This window comes from Ursus arctos, unplaced genomic scaffold (genome assembly GCF_023065955.2).
Source record: "Ursus arctos isolate Adak ecotype North America unplaced genomic scaffold, UrsArc2.0 scaffold_6, whole genome shotgun sequence".
NCBI classification, from domain to species: Eukaryota; Metazoa; Chordata; class Mammalia; order Carnivora; family Ursidae; genus Ursus; species Ursus arctos.
This window is the reverse complement of record NW_026623078.1, coordinates 79,463,069-79,482,874: the sequence shown is the minus strand read 5'-3', so window position 1 is coordinate 79,482,874 and position 19,806 is coordinate 79,463,069. Positions and strand designations below refer to the sequence as shown.

The 19,806-nt window shown below is 53.4% G+C and overlaps 1 protein-coding gene across 3 annotated transcripts in view; it reads left to right on the top strand.

Moving 5' to 3' along the window:
* The window catches only part of ZFAT (zinc finger and AT-hook domain containing), a 284,368-nt gene that overhangs the window by 139,929 nt on the left and 124,633 nt on the right, over positions 1-19,806 (top strand). For all 3 annotated transcript variants that reach the window (XM_057308065.1, XM_057308067.1, XM_057308066.1), the window contains one exon: positions 19,116-19,304. In XM_057308065.1, coding sequence (XP_057164048.1) covers positions 19,116-19,304 — 189 coding nt within the window. The remainder of the gene's footprint in view (positions 1-19,115; positions 19,305-19,806) is intronic.

Sequence of the window (19,806 nt, the reverse complement as noted above, 5' to 3'; positions counted from 1 at the left end):
TCCAACTCGGTAATTTGGTCATTTCAAAAATCTCGTGTCCGTTGAATCACATGGTATGTGACCTTTTAAGATTGGCTCAGAAACCCCCCTTTTCAGACTCACTTTCATCGTTTTACAGTCGCGGGAGTTGAAGTCCAGAGGTGATGATGATCCGGAGTCACACACCTCATCCGAGGTGGGGTTGGGGTGCGTGCAACCCCACAGCGCCTGCCTCCCGCCCTGTGGCCAGCCCTGCCGTGGACCACATCCGTGTCTTCAGGCCAGCCTCACTTCCACCTCATGGATGTAGATTTTACTCATTTCAGTGTACTTCTGTCAGCTTTTTCACTAAACTTATAAGAAATGAAGTCACCCCCCCCCCACATGGTTCCGATGTTTCTTTTCTACTCTGTAATTAGTTAGGCCGTGTCCCCCGCAATGGCAGACAGGAGCAGTCCTTCCTAATAAGATTATCAGCTGCCTCCAGTAATAAGCTGTAGAGAAAACAGCCTCGTGTTCCATTGATTTGAATGACCTTAAAAGGACTTTAATTTAACACATACCAAATGGAAAGGTAGAAACTCTGGGAGTTTTTCCCTTTCTGGCCCTGTAGAAGCTTCTAAAATATGCAGAAATGACCTTATGCCCCGTTGCCTTGTGGCCGCCGTCTCTGCAGTCGCTCCCCCAGTCCCAGTTTGCCAAGCACAACATTACAATTTGGAAAATTCTTGCATAATTGTTTTAATACATGGTCTGTAAAGAGCAGTTTGGTGACATTTCAAACAATTGACCTTGACTCTCTAGCTTGTTAAAACAATTAAAAGAAAACAACATAAGCCTTTCTTACGCTGAACCCTGGCAAGTTAAAATAATACTTTTGATATGTATTCAACATTTATTTATTTTATTCTGCTTTTGAATAGTAAAGGAAACCAGGAAGAGAGATTTTCTGTGCCGTTATGTGGAACAGCTGGTGTTTCTGAAAAAACAGTTTGCAGCCTACAGAAATCAATATGTCAACATTACAAAAGTGACTTCTGAACCTTCCCAAGCTTGTTACTTCTGGGGTCATTTTCTGCAAGGAGAGTTGCAAAAATTGGCTCTTACTCTTGTTGAATCTGTCCTAAAGAAGACAAGGCATTTATTTTAAGATCTTACCTAAGATGCACCTATAATCTTCATGGAGATTTTTTTCCAACAGTATTTCGGGTGCCTTCTACTGTATTTGTGTTAGCAAAACAGCTGATTTGGTAAGAGCCGCTATGATTGAAAACGGTTTTGGGTGAGCTGTGTTTGAAACTTTGCGGGTGTAAAGGAAAGGCAGTGTCAGTCTCCGGATAGAGCACCTTTCTCCATGGAGAGCTGTGTCATGGTGATGACGGTTTGCTTTGGTCAGCCTGAAGGTCATGCAGCGCAGTGATCCCTGTGCATTCTCAGCCTTCGGCCTGCCGAGAAGTGTGGGCCCGTGTCCTGGTACTTTCATGGTCCCTCCCCATGACACCTCGAGCTCCTAACTCCCTCCTCCCTCTCCAGCTGCGCTGTCCCTGAGTCTGTCAGTGTAGATCAGGTCATGCCGTCGCAACAAGCCTCTCCTGCATGGCAGTGACCCTCACAGAACCAGGCTCATGTTCTCCCTCGGACTGCACACCACTGCAGGTCCACAGGGACTCTGCTCACTCAGGGTCCCAGACGGAGAGAGCAGCCACCACCCTGACCGTGGCTGGGCACGGTGCAAGAAGGGAGGACAGCCCTGGATGGTTTCCCGTCAGCCTCGAAGTGACCTCCGTCATTTCCGCCCGTGCATTTCACTGGCCAGGACTGACGTCACGGCCCCACTGACTTCAGGGGCCTAGAAGGTGCAATCCTGCCGTGTGCCCAGGGTGGGGGGGAACTGGAGATGTCTGCTGACTGTCCCTAGTGCTGCTGCGTGGCTCCTGTCCGCTTCCTTGGACTCACCCCCCCAGCCGTGCCCTGTGACCTGCAGACGTTCTCCTTGGCCAGGCCCTCTCCCAAGCTCGTGATCAGTTCGGGCGCCCCACAGACAGCATAAGCTCTGCGGCACGTCTGGTGCTATGCTCAGTGTCTAGCTCCTTACGAATGCCCCCCCCCCCGCATTCCAACTTGATGGCTGGTCCCCCCATCCAGATGTCCTGTCCTTCACTTGTCACGTTGGTCACTTACTACAGTCATTTGACTTTTTCTCCATGCCAGCTGCCGTTCCTGTGGGGCAGGCCCTGTCATCTCTTCTTGTGACAGCTCTGGTCTGCCCTCTGCTCCCATCCGTGCTCTCTGTACCCCAGTGATTTCCAAACGCATCTATATATATATTTATATATATAGAGAGAGATATTCATTTAGTTACTAATAAGTTGCATTTTTAAAATTTAAAATTTTGCATTTAAAAAAGGACTTATAGAGTCCTTACTGTAGGCCTACCAGTATTCTGTGTGTCTTAGAAATATTAAATTATTTCCTCTTCGTACAAACCTCATGAGGTAGTTACTGGTTTTGTCCCCATTTCACAGATTAGGAACCTGAGACAAGGGGCGCCTGGGTGGCTCAGTCGTTAAGCGTCTGCCTTCGGCTCGGTGTGATCCCGGTGGTCTGGGATTGAGCCCCACATCAGGCTCCTCCGCTGGGAGCCTGCTTTTTCCTCTCCCACTCCCCCTGCCTGTGTTCCCTCTCTCGCTGGCTGCCTCTATCTCTGTCAAACAAATAAATAAAATCTTTAAAAAAAAAAAAAAAAAGGAACCTGAGACAAGCATCCCGTCCAGTGTTACACAGTAATCATTGGTGGGCCTGGGAGGGGAGCTCAGGCATTTTGGCTCAAATACACATTTGCTGTAAGAATATGTTATAGACATTGTAAAACATACATTAAAATATAAAATTCACAAGGATGGGGTCAGAAAGGCAAAGAGGAATTCTGTTTTCTTCCCAAATATCGGTGGGTTGTTCTGCGCACGCCCTGGGTGTGTGCGCTCTGGCTCTCCCTACCATTGGAGCCATCACTCCGAAGTGCAGACTGGTTCCATCCCACCCCCAGAGACAGGCCAGCACACCTGCCCCTGTTTGCAGACAGTCGGAGCTCCTCACGAACCTGCTGCGTCGTTCATGTATAAACCTGACAGCTGCCCCCCTGGCCGGTACCCCTCCCCCGTTGCCCACCTGTGACTCTGTGACAGACTTCCGAAGGCCCCAGGACTCTGTGCTCTTTCTCTCCTGTACGTTGTTCCCTCTGCCTAGAAAGACCTGCTTCCCTCTGTCCTCTGAATAGCCACACTCATCCGGAGCCTCTGAGCCCCTGGGCCCTCTCGTATCCCTCTGACTTTGCACACTCATCCTTTCTCTGGGATGGCAGAGGCCTCTCGTGTGCCAGAGATTCCCGCTCACCTGCAGCTCCTGGCCTCATTCCTTTTGCAGGTGGGTTCAGTGTGTGAGTCCTTGTCCTCGGCCTCTGCGTCCCAGCAGCCCAGGCCACTCACCCCACGCACGCGTGTCTCCTCGTGTTAGGATTGACGGTTTGTGGGTTTGTCTTCCCACATGCTGATAGCTCAGCAGGCAGGATGCCATCTTGTCCCCAGGGCCTGGTGCCCTGCACGTGGCATAGAATCATTCATGTCTCTCCTTTTTTTGCCAAAATCCAGAGCCAGACTCTGCTCCTTTGTGGATTCGGCACAAACAGACTGCGTAAGGCACTTTGGGTGGGTATCTCATTTCACTGCTCTGTTTCCCGTGTTCAGACCAGCGCGTGGCATAGCAGAAGTGCAGTAAATGTGCGAATCCTCTAGAGCAGGAATTAGGGCTACGCAGTGTCTAATGGGCGGCAAACTCAAGGTTAGTTTTTCTAACTTCCCCGTACGTTTCTCTGTGGTGTGCGGGAGATGACATGGCTCAGGGCCCCGTCCATGTTGCTGGCTCTCTGGCCATCCACACCTGCTCGTGTTCATTTCCAGACTCTGTGTTCTTTACATTTTGGGTTTTGTCCCCCTTTTCCCACCTCTATTGGATGGTTGCCTATGAAAGTTCCTTCTCACTTGCTGGTGCTTCTCAGTCATCAGAAATAGAAACCTGAGTCACCCTTAATTCCTCCTTGGATCTCACCCCAGACCAAACGAACAGTCACTGAGCTCTGCTAGCTTTTGCTCCTGGAGCCCTTCTGGGGCCCCTTGTCTCCTCGCCAGTCGTCCTCCCTGCCCCAGGTGTAGCTTTCTCATCACTCCCAGGCACTTTTAGCCACAGCCCTTGGATTGGTCACTCGGCTTCTCAACTGGCCCCCTAGCCCCCCCCCCCCAGCATGGTGTCAAATGCAAAGGTGACCTGTCAGCTTTCCTACTCAGCATCCTCCCGTGGCCTCCCAGCCCCCGCCCTGAGACTGGACTGCTGCATCTGGGCCACTACTCTGCACGCTTGTGCCCCCTTGTCTCCTGGCTCCTCTGGTGCGGGCAGCTTTTTCTTCTTAGAGCGCCCCCTGCACCCCCTGAGCCCGCCAGCCGGCTCTCCCTCTTCAGGGCCAGTCCCTCACCATGGAGGCAGCTGGTAAATATCTGCCCAGTGAAAATGCCTGCACATGACCTTCATTACTCCAGTAGCTTCTGATTTGAAATGAAGTTCAGATGGATGGTAACAGGATATGTGATCAGAGTTCTTTAGGGAAGGAAAAAAATGAGGAGCCTATGGCCAGGAGCCCATGGCACGCTCTAGGGGGCCCCAGAGATGGGGAGGAATCAGGCCGCTAAGTTTTACAAATGTGTGTTGATGTGCTCATAGAATTTCCAGAGGCAAGCTAGTCCAGAACTCCATGGGTCTGCGGAATCCTAGACCCAGGTCAGCGGGACCATGATGCTCACTGGCCCCGGCTGGACTCCACGGTGATGCTGACACGTCCTCTTGTTGTCCGCGCAGCTGTGCCAGCTGCTGCCAGGGAGCGGAGTACCTCTTCAGATCCTCCCGCCAGACGCCAGGGTGGGGCTGCCATCTCACCGCGCATACAGAGAGAGGCTCTGCCGTGTGAAGGAAGTTGCCCCAGGCCAGCTGGCCATTACCCGAATCCTTAGATTTCTGAGCTCAAGCCCTGGTCATGTGGATCAGGCTGTCTTCTGGGATGCTGGTCCTCCAACTCGCACCCCTGCCCTGGCCCAGAGTCACCTGAATTAAAACCTCCAGCCCTGTTGAGGATGAAGTCTCCCAGTGTGAGACACAGAAGTCAGAAGTGGAGCTGGCCCTGTGCACCCTGGTGTCTCTGCTTCTGACTTGCTGTGTCTCTTAGGTAACCGGGGGCGCTCAGAGCCTTTTTTTGCAGTGGCGGTGGGTGGGGGGTGGCGCGGAACTGACAAGGTCCCACCGAAGCAGGACTGTATGGCAGGACTTCTGAATGAAGACTTCCTTCTTCAGCATCTTGGAGGCCAGCGGGGGCCGTGCTAGCTGTCAGTGACTGCGTTGGGGAAGTCTGTCCTACCATGTCAGGAGGCAGAGGGGGCAGCCCAGTGCTGCTGTCTGCTGTCTGCAGTTCAGTGGGCTGCCTGCTGTGTGCTGGCGTGGAGGGCCTGCTAGGGTGTGATGGAGGCCGTGGCACAGTGGGCTTTCACTCTAATGAGTGCTTTTTCCCAAGACAGGGAGCTGCCATGCCTTGTGACCCCCATTTGGAAAGGAGTGCTCTCTGCTCTGTGAAAACCCCTGATTGCTAAGAAGTACTGGGATGGGTGGCCCATGGCCCACGGCCCAAAGCTTTTAAAGCCAGAATTACTGCTGTGCCTGGTGCTTCCGAGCTGCCAAGGAGGCCGTCTAAAGCCGAGGGCTGAGATCCCCACCGCAGGCAGATTCTCTTCTCTTTTTTTCTCCTGATTCCAGGGCTTGTGCTGTTGGTGGGTGCCAAGTCAGACTTTGGGGATCAGAGTTGAGTAAGATGAGTCTCTTCCCTTGAGCATCTGAGTGTCTGAAAAGGGAAACAGGGAGGTGAATAGATAACAGAAATTGGCAGAAGGGCCAAACCCATGCAGAGGGGGCAGGGGAGGACCCCGTGTCTGTGGGGTACATCCTGGAGGGCTTCCTGAGGAGGGGGCCTGAGCTCCATGTCTGAGGATGACTTGGCAATTTATATGTGTGGAGGGGAGGGTGAGATAGGCATTTCCTTTATGATGGTTGGGGCACAAGCCTGCGGGTGCGGTCATGTAGCGAGAACAGGGGTTGCGTAGAAAACAAAGGCCTCATGCCCATCATGTGCTTCTCTTCATGGCTGTCACTCCGTGGGGGCACTGTTGGAAGCAGGTGCTTGCCTGGCTTTCCTTCAGAGCAAGAGAGCTGGGAAGATGTGGGAGAGCCTGAGGGGACGAGCAAAAGCCAGAGTGATGTGTATTCAGCAGGTCTGATGGAATGATCGTGGGCTAATAATTGGTTCCGAACAGAAACTGCTGTCTTAGCAGTGTGGAGAGAGTTGGTGCCAGAGTCCCAGAATATAATCCCTTATCAGTCTGCTGTTCTGACGACTGTTCTGAGCTTTTTATTAATGTGGCTGATAACACTTTACTCTCTGGGGTGTTCTGAGATTTAATTAGTTCTTGGGCAATTTAGAATAGGTACTTGAGAATATTAGTGCAGCGTTAATTATAAATGAGTGCGTATGAGCTAATTTCTTCAAATGTATGATTGCATGTACACTTAACTCTTCACCTGCCCTTTGCCGAGTCAGCCTGCCTGGTTTGAGTGTTACTACCTGCAGGGGACTCTGTGAAGTCCTGGGGGAACTCAGGGATACAAATGCAGACACACATCCCACTGCTAAGCGTGTGGAGTTGGAAAACGGAACAGCGTCCCTCGCAAAGGAACCCCTCTAGGACTGGAGGGGATGGTGAGCAGGGAATGAGGAGATCTTGTGTCCGAGGGGCTTAGTTTTTCTCTGTAAGGTCAGAGAAGCTCATCAGAGTTAAGGGTGTGTGTGTGGTGTGTGTGGTTAGGGGCTGAGAGAAATGGGAATATTTTGGAACCTCTGCTGTGGGTCATTCATGATCCATGAGAAGCACTGAGTCAGTGGGCGCTGTCTGTGTACCAGGCACGTGGTTGTTGCTGGCGACGTAATGGCAGGTAAACCACTTCGTGCAGCAGAGTTGCTCAGAGCTTCACGGTCCAGGCAGAACATGATACCAGCACTTTGAGGTGAGCGCGAGGAGCACCTATGGAGGTCATAACAGGGTCTGAAGGGAGCTCAGAGAAGTTGCTGCGGAAGCAGCCTGGGGAGGCACGGTGGTGGTCAGGGAGGGCTTGGGCTGAGGTTGAAGGCTGTGTGGGCCTTGTCTTCCGAGGAGTGGGGGTGGGAGTGGAGGTGAGGGGAGGGGAAGAGGAGATGGGGAAGGGAGTGCCAGCACTGGCAGAGGCAGCAGCATTCCTTAAGGCTCAGAGGAGTCCCCCCCCCCCCCCGCCACATGTGGTCAGTGGGGCATGGTGCGGGGGGGGGCTGGTGCAGTGGTCTTGTTGAGGGTCCAAATTCAGCAGTGGCCTTGGGAGTAGAAAGAAGCGGGCATGTTGGAGAGCTCTGGTGGAAGTATGATTGCCAGGGCCTGGGCAGACTTGGAGTGGGTGGGAAGCAAGAGGGAGCGAGTGGGAGGTGGCCTTGGTTTTGACTTGGGGTGCTAGGGTGGAGGATGGGCCCTGCCAGTCTTGAGAACCCAAGGGAGAAGCAGGTTTGGGGAGGAGAGGACTTGTTACTTCTGGTCGTTTGTGGAGTCTGGTGGACTCTGGGCGTCCAAAGGGATGTTATCTACCTGGTGTGGAGCCGGCAGGAGGGCTGGACGGGAGCCCTAGCCTTGGGGCCGTCTGCAGATGAGGGCACAGTGGGTGGGGCATCCACGGGCGGAGGTTCCTGAGGCCCCCCTTGCTGAGTGTCTGGAGGCACGGGAGAGCAGGATGCTGCCAGTAGGCGGGAGGAGGACAGTCAGCGATGGCAAGTCGGGGGAGATGACATGAGAGGAAGCTGGATAGAGGCCATTTGTCTTGGGGCTTGGGATGTGGCTGGTGCTGACCTGCAGGTGAGACGGGGGTTGGAAAGAGGAGCCATCTGGGGTGACTGAAAGGATCGTGGATGTGGGCAGGAAGAGGATGGCCTGCTTGAATCGGCAACTTGAGGGCTTAATAAAGGGATCCTGTATTAAAGGCTTAGGTCTTGTGAGAAACTGTGGACAGCGGGGGCGTGAGGTGTTGTTAATACCCTGGGTATAAAGGCAGTGGGGAGAGTGGTCCCCAGAGCTCCAAGGGCCAGCCCGGGGTAGAGGATGAAGCAACCTCAGAGGAGCCAGCAGGGAGGGAGCCTGGGGAAGGACCGCCCCCCACCCCATCTCCTGTGCCTCCAGGGGCCACACCCAGGGGCAAGCGAGGGCAGGGGAGTTCCTCTGGGACCCTCACAGGCAGCTGGGTGAAGGATGGAGTGGGGGTCTTGGGCAAATAGGAACTTGCTAGAACACTGAGGGCACTGGATTTTTGCTCATTACCCTTAAAATGGAACAAATGTTTGGTCTCTGCTCCTGAAGCCACCCGGCCTCTGGTTTTGTAGTCAGAGCACCTCCCTGCATATTCAAGCACCAGGCCCCTTTGTAGATGTGGGGGGGCCTCAGCCCTGTGGGCGTACATGCCGTCTGTGAACATCTGCTTCTGCATGAGGCCCCGCGTTCCACTCTGTGCTGTGCCATTGCTCTTTTAAACACCGTCTTTTCGAAAGGAAATGAAATACAAAGAATTATGTTAATGTGCTGGGCTTGAAGAGCGATATGCACAGACGGCAAGAAATTAAAAGTTACGGTTCCCAGAATGTTGGTGACTCGGCAGAAAGCACGGGGCCAGGGGGTGGGTGAGGCCGGTGCCCCCACAGCTCTCTTGCACTAGCACGCAGCGGGCGGAAGCACAAGGAACCGGAATGCCAGCCCCAGACCCGAGGTGGGCATCAGCCCCACGGCAGCACACGCGTCCCGAGGGACAGCCGTGCGTGCTTCCCCGTGCCGCCTTTCCCTTGCTCGAACCCCGCGGTGCCCGTACTCTTCGAGAGCTCCCGGCCGATCCCGCCGAAACGCAGTTGTAGCTCACGCGCCCTGCCTGCTGCCGGGGCCACTCAGAGCGATGACGGTGGTGGGAGTGGTGTTTGACCCAGGTCCTCCCCGGGCACCCTCATCCGCTGGTGTTCAAGCTGCTTTCAGGGCCCTTCAGAGGTGCTTGCGGCTCAGGATGGACGGGTTGGGGACGGTGTGGGAGGTGGTGAAGGGGTCCCCACCCCCTTGAACCAGGGAAGTCACGCCCCTTTATCGATGGTTTATATTGACATTGCTTAAATAATTCACTTGAAAAACATCCTGCTGCTAAAAACATTGGAGAAGCACCATCTGAAAGCAGCAGGGATCACAGTGGGATTCAGTGATGCAACGTGGTGTGAAGTGGGTGGACGAGGGCCCCTCTGCTGAGGGCCTGGCGTTCTGCAAGAGCACGTTTATTAGAGCCTTGGGGCAGAAAGTGAAACATAAAGAGATTGGTGGGAAGGGCACACGGGGCCCATGATAGTGGAGTTACCCGTGTTGGGTAACGCTCGGGAAGGTGCTTTGCCGGTCGTAGAGTATCGCGCGGAAGAGCAAGTGGTATTAGCGTGGTGGTGCAGTTTCTCGGTCTCTCGTGATCGTTGACCAGAGGAACCGTACCAGACACACACAGAGCACTGTCACTGCTTCCGTGTGAATGCCAGTGCTGCGGACGGGACTGATGCTGCTCTTCCCTCCCGTGGCCTGGCGGGCCTCCCCAGGAGCAGGCCGTCGAGACCCACTGGGGTCTGATGGCGTCCAGTCCAGTCAAGCACCTCAGGCGCATTTCAGCTGTCCGTCTCACCAAAATCACGTCCTGTTTTCTGTTGGATCAAGAGCCGTTTCTAGAGCTCAGTGGAGATATTTTAGACTTCTCGTACAAGTTGAAGACAAAATACTACCTTAAAATTGTGTAATTAGTATCTATACACAAAGCAGGATATTTTGATGATGGTTCCCCTTAAAAAGAGCGTGTAGAAGCCTTGAGGGGTGACCCGGGCACTCCCTTTTCCCAGCCCCCACCAGTGGCTTCATTTTCCACACTGGATGCTATTCGTTAAAAGATGCTGGTAGCTGGCCACTCCTCTTTGGGTACCCTGTGTAGGCCCAGGGGATCGAGTGGGCATTCTCTGAAACAAGGGTGAGTAAATTATCCCAAAGTGCCCATCAGTGTCATCCTGGTGTCAGCATCCTGCCGTCACCAAAGAGTCACTTTTAGCTCTCCGTGTGTATTGCCAGAGGCCTTCGTCTGTCTTGGTGCGGGAAAGACATAGGCCTTTCCCCGTGTGAACAGAACAGAAACTGTAGTTTTCTTCCCTTTCTGAGAATTGCCTCTTCCCAGCAGGGAGCGTGGCTGCAGAGTGGGAGCGCTGGGCGTGCCCCCCAGCAGCCATGGCGGGATTTTAAATGCTTTCCCCGGGTGTGGGAGGCTGGTGTGGCTCTGTCGCTCCTGGGTCCTAGTGTGGCAGGTGGGCGGGGGCTGTGGGATGTGATCGGGAGCAAATGGCTTCTTGCTGCCTACAGGGGCTTGACTGAGGGTGCACTGAGCAGTGCCGGCCTTTGTGGCCCCCCTTGGCCTTCTGCGCAGACGGGCCTGGCCCCCGTTAGAGGGAAGTGGGCTAGGAGGAAAGAGGTTATTTAAGGGCAGTGTTTGGGTGCCGAGGTACGTGAGTGCCTGTCAGCCGAGCACCTTTCCCCAGGGACAGAGCAGAGGGATGGGCATGCGATCACTTCCTGGCCCACTGGCCTGGCCCATCTGTCCTCTCGGCCACTTAAGATGATATGAGGCTCCACCATGGAGCCCGGCTGTTCCGTTGGTTCCTGTCCATGTACTAGAGTAAACTCCCTTCCTGCGCCCGTCAGAGGCAGGAGAGGGCAGTAGGAAGCCCTCGCTCTGATGCAGACTGACTCAGGTGTGATGTTGGGTCTGCCACCTGCTGGGGGAGGGTCTCTCGGTCCTGTTGCCTCTCCCCCTCAGAGCCTTATCTTTGTGATGGGCTTAGGAACAAAGCAACTTCATAAGGGCCTGAGGACCGAGGTGGGGGTGACGTATGTAGCATGGTAAGGGCGGTCGTCCATGGGTGAGCTTTGGGGCTCTCTGGGGGCAGGGACGGGCCTCACTCTTCTCTGGGTCCCCACAGCCTGGCACAGGGCCAGGCACCCAAGGGGCTGTCACTCGTTCTCTGTTTAATGAATGGCTGGCTTTCCCGCTTGGTGAAGTGTGAGACCTTTATGGCGTCCCTAGGCGTCCTGCAAAATGGGCTAAATCCTGCCATGCTTCACTGCACTCACATCACTGGGAAACAGACACAACCAAGCCAACAAGTAAATAAATAAGCCACGTCACAGGGACTGTCCTCATCAGTAGGAAATGGGTGTGTGAGTTGTGTTTGTTAGATCAGAAGTAGAGTGCTGGATTCCACATTGAACATTTGGACCTGCCCAGCTTCCAAGTGCCCAGTTACCTTCTGACATACTATGTAATTTACCTATTTATCATGTTTTAAAGATATCGAATGCCCCTACTAGCGTGTAAAATCCAGGAGGCAGGGCTCTTTCTCTGTTTCGTACACACAGTGTCCCCAGTGACTAGGACAGAGCCTGGTACTCCAGAAGGGCCTGTTGAATGAACCACAGCTGGTGAAGAACAACTACATCCTGTAGTCCTTTGACAATTCCAAGGAAATATTTATTTCTTTTGTGCAGAAATGGTGTTTGGTTTAAGAAGGATGGACACGGAGAAGTTCTGGAAATAAGAGGAGAGCGAGAAGTCAGTTTACAAAGAGAATGTTTTATTAAGTGGTAGAAAATTATTGTTGAACTTACTATTATAGATAGAAATTCTGTTTTCAGAAGAGCAGTGCTTCACATGAATACTTAACCAGGGTGAGGAGAGGGTGACTGGCAAGCAGGCAGGCAAACTGAAGAGACAGGCTTTGAAGTCAGACCCACAGCCGCCTAAGCCCTTGTGCGTCACAATCACGTACAGTCCTGAAGATAAAAGTGATCGTGTCTGCAGCGCCTGGTGCTTTAATTGGCCTCGGGTTCTAGCAGTGTGGGGTCTGGAGCGAGCGTGCCCCGAGGACGGACAGTCGTGGGAGAGTTTGGGTGGTAAACGTGGGTGGAGGGCCAGGCCAGGACTTGTCAGGGGAGGTTCCTTAGGAGGTCAGGGCCGATTATTACCGCCACAGACCGGAAACCAGACCCCCGCTCTCCATGCTGCAGCATGGCCGCACACGTCACGTCCAGAAGCACCAGGGAGGAGACTGGAGTGGAAGGAGACTTGAGCAGCAGGCGGCCTGGGGAGGAGGCGGGGAGACGCTCAGATGTGCCTCAGGCCGTGCCCCTCTTCTGTTGTCACCTTTGCCCAAGGTGAAGAACGGCTGGTCTGGTCACCCAGAAGTGTGACTGTCTGCAAAATGCCCTTCACCTTGTGTTTCTTGGAAGGCTCGTGGCAGTGGATTTGTGCATGTAGTCATGGTTGAGACTGTCTACAATTTACTTAATAAATCAGAGCTCACAGGGCTCTCACGTGTGTCCGGGACAGACTGCTGCTCAGCAGGTCTCCTTGAAGCCGTCTGTGGGTAATACTGAGGGGTCTGTGTGCCCTGACTGGTTGCCCATGTAGACAGCTTTCCTTCGAGCTGTTGGGGTGGTAACAGCCTGAGGACAGGCAGCTGTCCTAGTGACTCTAACACCCGTCTGCCCCTCGGGCTTTAGGATCACTGACTCTGCGGTGGCCCCCAGACTTTTTTTGCCGTTGCTGTTCTTTGCGTGCTGCTCTCTGTGTATAGAAGGATGAACCAGCAGATGCCGAGGGGCAGGGGTGGGGAAGCTTGTGCCCCAAGACTGCCTCTGGCTACCAACTTTATTTCTTCTGCAGGAGCCTGCTGTGGTCTGAATGTGTGTGTCCCCCAGGCCACATTCCTGTGCTGAAATCCTAATCCCCGAAGATGATGGTATCAAAAGGTGGGGCGTTTGGGAGATGATTGGGTCTTGAGGGCAGAGCCCTCATGAACGGGGTTAGTGTCCTCATCAGGGAGGCCCCGGGAACCTCCTCACCCCTTCCTCCACGTGAGGACACACAAGAAGGCACCAAGAACCAGGAAGCCGGCTCTCAACAGGCACCAAGTCTCCTGGACTTCCAGCCTCCAGAGCCGTGAGGAACAGGCTTCTGTTGTTTGCGAGCCCCCCGGTCTGTGGTGTTTCTGTTAGAGCTGCCACAGCTGACTCAGACCGTGCCCGTCAGGGTGGACTGTGAGGGCAAGTGGATGAGAGTGGTCTTGAGGGCATGGTGTAGTGTCCCAGGTGTTCCTAGGACAGGGTGGAGACGATGGGTGTTTAATGTGTGTTGGGACTTGCATGTGAACCGTGTCATTTTGTCCTCAAAGCAGTCCTTGGTGGGGTGGTCTGTGTCATTATTTTATTTTTTTCTGAGGGATTTTATGGAAGTTAAGCAGTTTTCCAAAGTCCCGCTGGACACGGTCGAGTGGAGTCCAGCCCGGGACCCCTGACTCTGGGGTGCAGGGTGCCCCCACCACCTCCATCCTCTGTCCTCCAGTGGGCCCTTTGCTGCGTGACTTGCCAGCAGCCGTGTGCAGGGCACACACCAGCACCCATCCTGGAGCTATTGGATTTCGGACAGAAAAAGAAACCAGGAGGAATGTAAGCATTAGCTGGGACGAGGTGGAAGTTTTAAAAAGTCAGTAACTCAGAGGAAGCAGGTGAGTATCTGCAGAACTTCTGGAAGACTGTCAGGCAGGCGGTGGAATTAGCAAGCTCTCGGGAAAGCGTACACCAGCGGGACCTCCCGGCTGAGCCCACGAGGCCTTTCCGTAAAGAAAAGACATCTTTGAGGAGTACAGAGCTGGGTCCCGTGAGGATACAGGGAGGCTCACGTCTCTCATGCTTGGTGTTTTATCTGGAATTCTTTGCTACTCCCTGAACGCACATGCTGCTTTTCCCGTGGGAACTTTGTTTTCTGTCCATGGTGCTGCATTGCTGAAGGGAGCGCATCACACAATCTCCAAGAATCGTTTCCAAGGCTGCTGAGGACAGTGCTCGCCATGTGGTGCCTGAATCAGTGGGAAAACTTCGCACAGAGACCTTCTTGGAAGCTCTCGAGAATGGAATGTAGCTCCATGGGCTGTGGCTCCACGTCGCATGAGGCCACGGAGAATTGAGGGGACGTGTATTTGGGGTGGTCTTCAGTGGAGAGTGTCTTAGCATCTGTTTGCCTGGCTGTAGCGCGGCTGTAGACAGGTTATGGGGATGGTGATCCCAGGAGGCGGCAGCCAGGGCATGGGGAGGTGAGACAGGGAGGGAGGAGAGCCGACGGTTTGTTAGTGGGCTCACTGCCACAGTCAGCAGAGGTTCGACTCTTCCAGGATCTGGAAGCTTCGGAATGGCTCCCAGAATTGTCCACCCAAGTCAGGAGCCCAGAGCGGTTATGAGCTGGCTCCCTTCCCTTATTGGTTGAGGCTTGCCCCCCATCATATTGAGCTGTCTTCACTTCCGGGCTCAGCTGGGACCCCGAAGGGCACCCTGTGCAGCGGAGGTGGGATGCTGGAGGACAAGGTAAGTGTGAGCTGTCCTCTGGAGCTGCTGCCAGAGTTGGACATGGGCCAGGGGGCACAGCCAGAGCCCCACTGGTGCTTCTGTGGGGGGATCAGAACCTGCACAAAGCACAAACTGGACTCTGGTGCCCATCCAGGAGGGAGGGAGGTGAAGAGTGTTCTGTCGCCCCCTGCCCTACTCCAATTTTTCTCCTACTGTCCCCTCTTGCTCATTCCTCTGCCCTCTTTCCTGCTGCCCCCTTCTTTCCACGGCCGTGCTCCACGTGAGGCTCCATCTCCCTGTGAGTCAGCCCGGAGTTCCGAGAGGCCAAGGTTGCCTAGTCTGACTTCCCAGGTGGTGCAGTCTTCCCCACAGCATCACAAACGGGATCCGAAGGTTCCTTGAAAACTGTCCTTGGAAATGCATCACTGAAAACTACCCTTCCCTCCTTGGACACCTCTCACTGCTGGAAATTTCTTTCTCTGGCTGAAACCTGTTGTGACTTGTACTGTTGGTTCCAGCTGGGCTTCTCTGAGCACAGCAGAGCAGGTCTTGTCACCTAGGGCAGTCCCTTTCTCTGCTCCAGGCCTGCACTAGGCTTGTAAAATAACAGGAAGACGTGGACCCACCCTCCAGGAGATCACAGCACAGTGAGGCGTCTGAATAGAAAATTGCAAAGCAGTGTGGGGAGTCCAGCCATTGATGTGGTGATACACTGGTACGTGCATGTGCGTGCATAAATCTGTGTGTCCTTGTTTGTTATTTGGACAGGCTGGGGTCGTGGGGTGAGGATGTTGTGTGCAAGGTCCAGAGACAGTAAACATCCTGGGTATTTAGTCGGCTTGTCATGCAGTGTCATTCTAGCCCCAGGGGGTGAGCAGATGAGTACCGGTGGGCAGGTGCATGGGAGGCGTGGCCTTGATGGTTCAGGGGTCCTGGGAGGGAGGATTTACCGCAAATCCCAGAGGGCTTTATCTAGTACTTTCTCTTAATGGAGTCGGGAGGGAAGCCATTGAATGGTTCAGGGGGCAGGGACAGGGACATGTTGGAATTTTGAAACGATTCACTCTTAGGCCAGGGTGGAGATTGGTTTGGAGTGTGTGTTAGTCGAGATAACCTTCAGCAGAGGCACCAACTGCAGATGTGTTTGAGGATGAGGTGGCCGTTCTTTCGGGTCACGAGGTCTCTGAGGGCTAGTGGTTTCCGATGGGCTCAGTGGCACAGCTGCCATCAGGATCGTGGGGTCCGTCCTTCCCTTCAGGACCTTCACGGCATTGACTTGTCTTTTGCTTGATCTCTTGTGGTTTCTGGGTGTTTGTCTCAGTTCTGGATAGTGGACATGGTAATGTCTGGTTGGAGAAGAAGGACATTTCTTTCTTCTTAGGGAGGAACACTTCTCCCAGAAGCCCCGTGCCTGCCTTCAACCAGACCCCATTCACTGCACTGAGGTCCTGTGGGCCAGCTGCCGGGGGGGGGGGGGGGCACCGGGACTGGGGCAGCGTGCTCTGTCCCTGCAGCCGGAGGGGCGCCACTCTTGAAGAGGCAGGGGCACTGGGAGTGGGTCTGGCGGTGGAGACGTAAGATTCTTACGCACCTTCCTCTTCTCCACCTCAGGCCAACTCAGGCTCTTCCACACCTTTTTCTCCTCCCATCCACCATCCCCACAGCATGCTCTGCAGTGCCTGCCTAACATACGGTGTCTAAAGCAGAGTCAGGGGGGCGCCTGGGTGGCACAGCGGTTAAGCGTCTGCCTTTGGCTCAGGGCGTGATCCCGGCATTATGGGATCGAGCCCCACGTCAGGCTCCTCCGCTATGAGCCTGCTTCTTCCTCTCCCACTCCCCCTGCTTGTGTTCCCTCTCTCGCTGGCTGTCTCTATCTCTATCGAATAAATAAATTAAAAAAAAAAATCTTAAAAAAAAAAAGAATATTTAAAAAAAATAAATAAAGCAGAGTCAGGATCCAGTTTGTCCAGGGCACGGCTATGAGAGCCCTTCTGACGATGCGGGTTACCGCGGGGCAGATGCTCCTGGTGTTTTAGTTGATTCATGCTGTTAACCCTGGGGTCAGCTCATGGCAAGCTCAAATTCTCAGGGAGGTGGTTTTTGTTTTTTGGGTTTTTTTTTTAATGTGAGCATATCTGTTCCTGCTGTGTCATCCACATAGTGAATTGTATCCCTGGGTGAGTTCTTTTATAAAGTGGAGTGTCATTTTAAAAGCAAAAAAAAAAAAAAAAAAAAAAAAAAAAAAAATCCCTTGGTCTGTTGTTTCTATGTCTTCATGGCACCCAGTATGTTCTACTGTAGTTGCCTGTGCACGCGTATCACCCAGTTATGCAGGCCCCGTAAGGAACCACTGTGACTGAGGGAATTCGTAGACTTTTTGAGGTGTTTTTAACATAGCCACTGCAGGGTGATATCAAACATTCCCATCAGGCATGGTGCAAATCCAGCCTCACAAAATGTGAGCCCTGGTGGCGACTTTGCTGGTCGCTTGCTTTGCCTGTTCTTTAGCTCTGCAGGGCTTGTCGTGTTCCTCAAAGGATGGACCTGTGTGATGGTCCTTGACTTTCCCCTTTGGCCTTGGGGACTAGTAATGCACAGTCCGTCCGATTCATGCTCTCATCTGCTAATTTTTCTATTCAATTCAATGTTAATGTGTTTCGTGCTCACACTAATTACGTGACTAAGGACCCTTTCCAGGCAATTAAATTCCCTAAGACTGTTTCCACCAGGTCTACACATGTTCCGGGCACACCTGCATTATGGGGACAAGCACCAAAAGACGTCATCTGTAGAACACAGAACATTAGTGTATGTTTTGATCAGTCTGCCCCATTAGCCACGTGTTTTCCTGTCCTCATCTTGAGAGAGCCTTCCTTCTACAAGCAGGCCTCCCCGAGAACTTGTGCTTCTTCATGTTACCTTGTCCCTCCACACGTTCGTTGGTATGTTGACGTGCGGGTCTGGCTGTAGGCAGACCTGAATCGTGATAAGCACAGGCTTACCGAGTTGCCCCAGGCCGTCTCCCTTTGGTTTCTCCGGTCTTCTCCAGCTTCTGCCTTATTGCTGCGTGGTTCCAACTTCACCTGCGTGACGTGTCCCCCGCCTCTTGCCAGTGCTTTCCGAGCCCCCCCGTCCGTCCGCCCATGTGCCTGTCCCACAACCAGGGCCCCGCCCTCCGCTCATGTCTGCTAACAGGCTGTGTGGAATGGTTCCTTCTGCTTGTCATGACGTTCCAGAGGTGATTCTTGGGCAGGTTATTGCAGGTTGTGGTTGTGATTCTAAGACAGAAGATGTCTTTCCCCTTCCTCCCCTGTGTTTCCTTCGGAATCTGGAACAGCCTGCCTTTAAGAGATGGCTTGTGTTTTTATTCTTCACTTCGTATCGAAGTGTTTCTTAGCCCTCGGGCTACTGCCAAGTCTAGCTGTGCGGGGTTAGCTGTTGTTCCTTCTGAGGCTGACACATCCATTCTTTCGTGTGTTGAAATGTCTTTTGAACCCATTCAGCTCCTCGTCCCCAGTGGTGGCATGGGTTTGAAGCACGGATGCAGGGTAGCTCTTCCCCCACATAAAATGTTCCTTCCACGGCAGCAGGGGAGGGCTGTGGGTCAAATGCAGCCTCAGACATGTTGTGCTTGGCCCTCCCATTGCTTTAAGATTTTTTTTTTTTTATTACTGTCAACCTTGAAAAATCAGAAGATTTCATGTAAAACTGGATTTCCCATCTCCCTTTGAACAGTCAGGGAATCTGGTGACTTTGCCCTCAGCCCCGACAGGGCGGCCCTGGCTGGCACTGGGGCCTGTGCTCTGTCACTGGAGCCCCATCTGGCGGTTTCGCCCATCCACACTCCTAGTCTGGTCTCTGTGAGCGCTGCCGTCAGGGATGGAGGGCCCCAGACTCTCATGGACCTCAGGCCCTCTAGGACCTAGCTGTTACTCCCTCCACTGGTTTTATTTCTACCTCCCTGCGTCTCCTTGAAACTGTAGCTAAAACACTAGGCAGAGCTGATGGTTTTGGATTCTACCGTCGCTCCTCGTTTCAGTTGGCCACAGCTGGTTGTCCTTGCCCGCACCTTCTTGCACCCGTCTCTCCCACCAGACTGCAGGGCTTTTGAGGGCCCTATCGGCCTTTCTATCCACCATAGAAGGTAGCTAGTAGTTGTAGCTTGAATGATTCTTCCTCGCCTGTAAGTCTTGGAGATCATATCTTCTTTAGTAACTCTGAGGTCTGCTAGGCTTTGTGAGAACAAGGTGAAGAGTTATGCCTGCTGTATCAGCACGGGATCCCCAGTGCCTCGATGGTGGCCCATGGCAGTGGTGTAGGGAGTATTTGCTGAATCAGATGAGAGCCCAGAGAACCAAAGACAATGCCTGAAGTGAGAGACAGGCCCACACAGCAGTGAGGACCAGCATGTGTATATCACACACATATATTTCTTTTACTATCCCATAAAAAGGTTATGTGCAGTCTCCAATTCTGTCACTGATACAAAAGGATATTTTATACATCTGGGTATTATTTGCTCTGTAGGTGATGAATCTGACCTTGAACTGGAAAGGAAGTACAAGGAAGACGATCGAGAAAAGACCCCGAGGAGGCCGCGGACACAGAGGACAGAGAAAGTCCAGAAGATCCCCTCAGGAAAGGAGGCCGGGCAGATTTCTGGAGTGAAGAAACCCATCATAAGTGTGGTTTTAACGGCCCACGAAGCTATTCCAGGTGACCACAGCAAGCAGGAAGGGGCAAAACGCATCTTTTGGCACGTCCGTACTGGACAGCCTGACAGCTTGGACCCTGTAGTCCTGGGAAGCTGGCTCCCTGATGGGGTCTCCCTCTGGTTACCCATTTCTGTGGCTCCACGGAAGTGCCGGTTCCTGCAGGACTGTCGTGGATAGCGTCTAGAGGAGAGGTTGGGGGGGGGGGGGGCTGCTGTTGCTGCCAGAGGCCCGATCAGCATGTTTCTTCCTCTGCTCCCCTGGCCCAGCCCCTGTCTGGGGAGTGCCCTCCCCTTTCCGTCCTCAGTGATGGGGCCCCCATGGGAGACAGCCCCGCTCAGACGAGACGGATGCGTCTGCTCCCCAGAACCCGCGCTTTCACGGTCCCTCTGCCCATTTTTAGTGGGCTCGTTGTGTATTTTATAATCCGATTTCGGTCTCCCTTTCCTTTCACATAAAATAGAGTGGAGATATTATACTACCTTTTTTAAAAAAGGTCTTTCAGG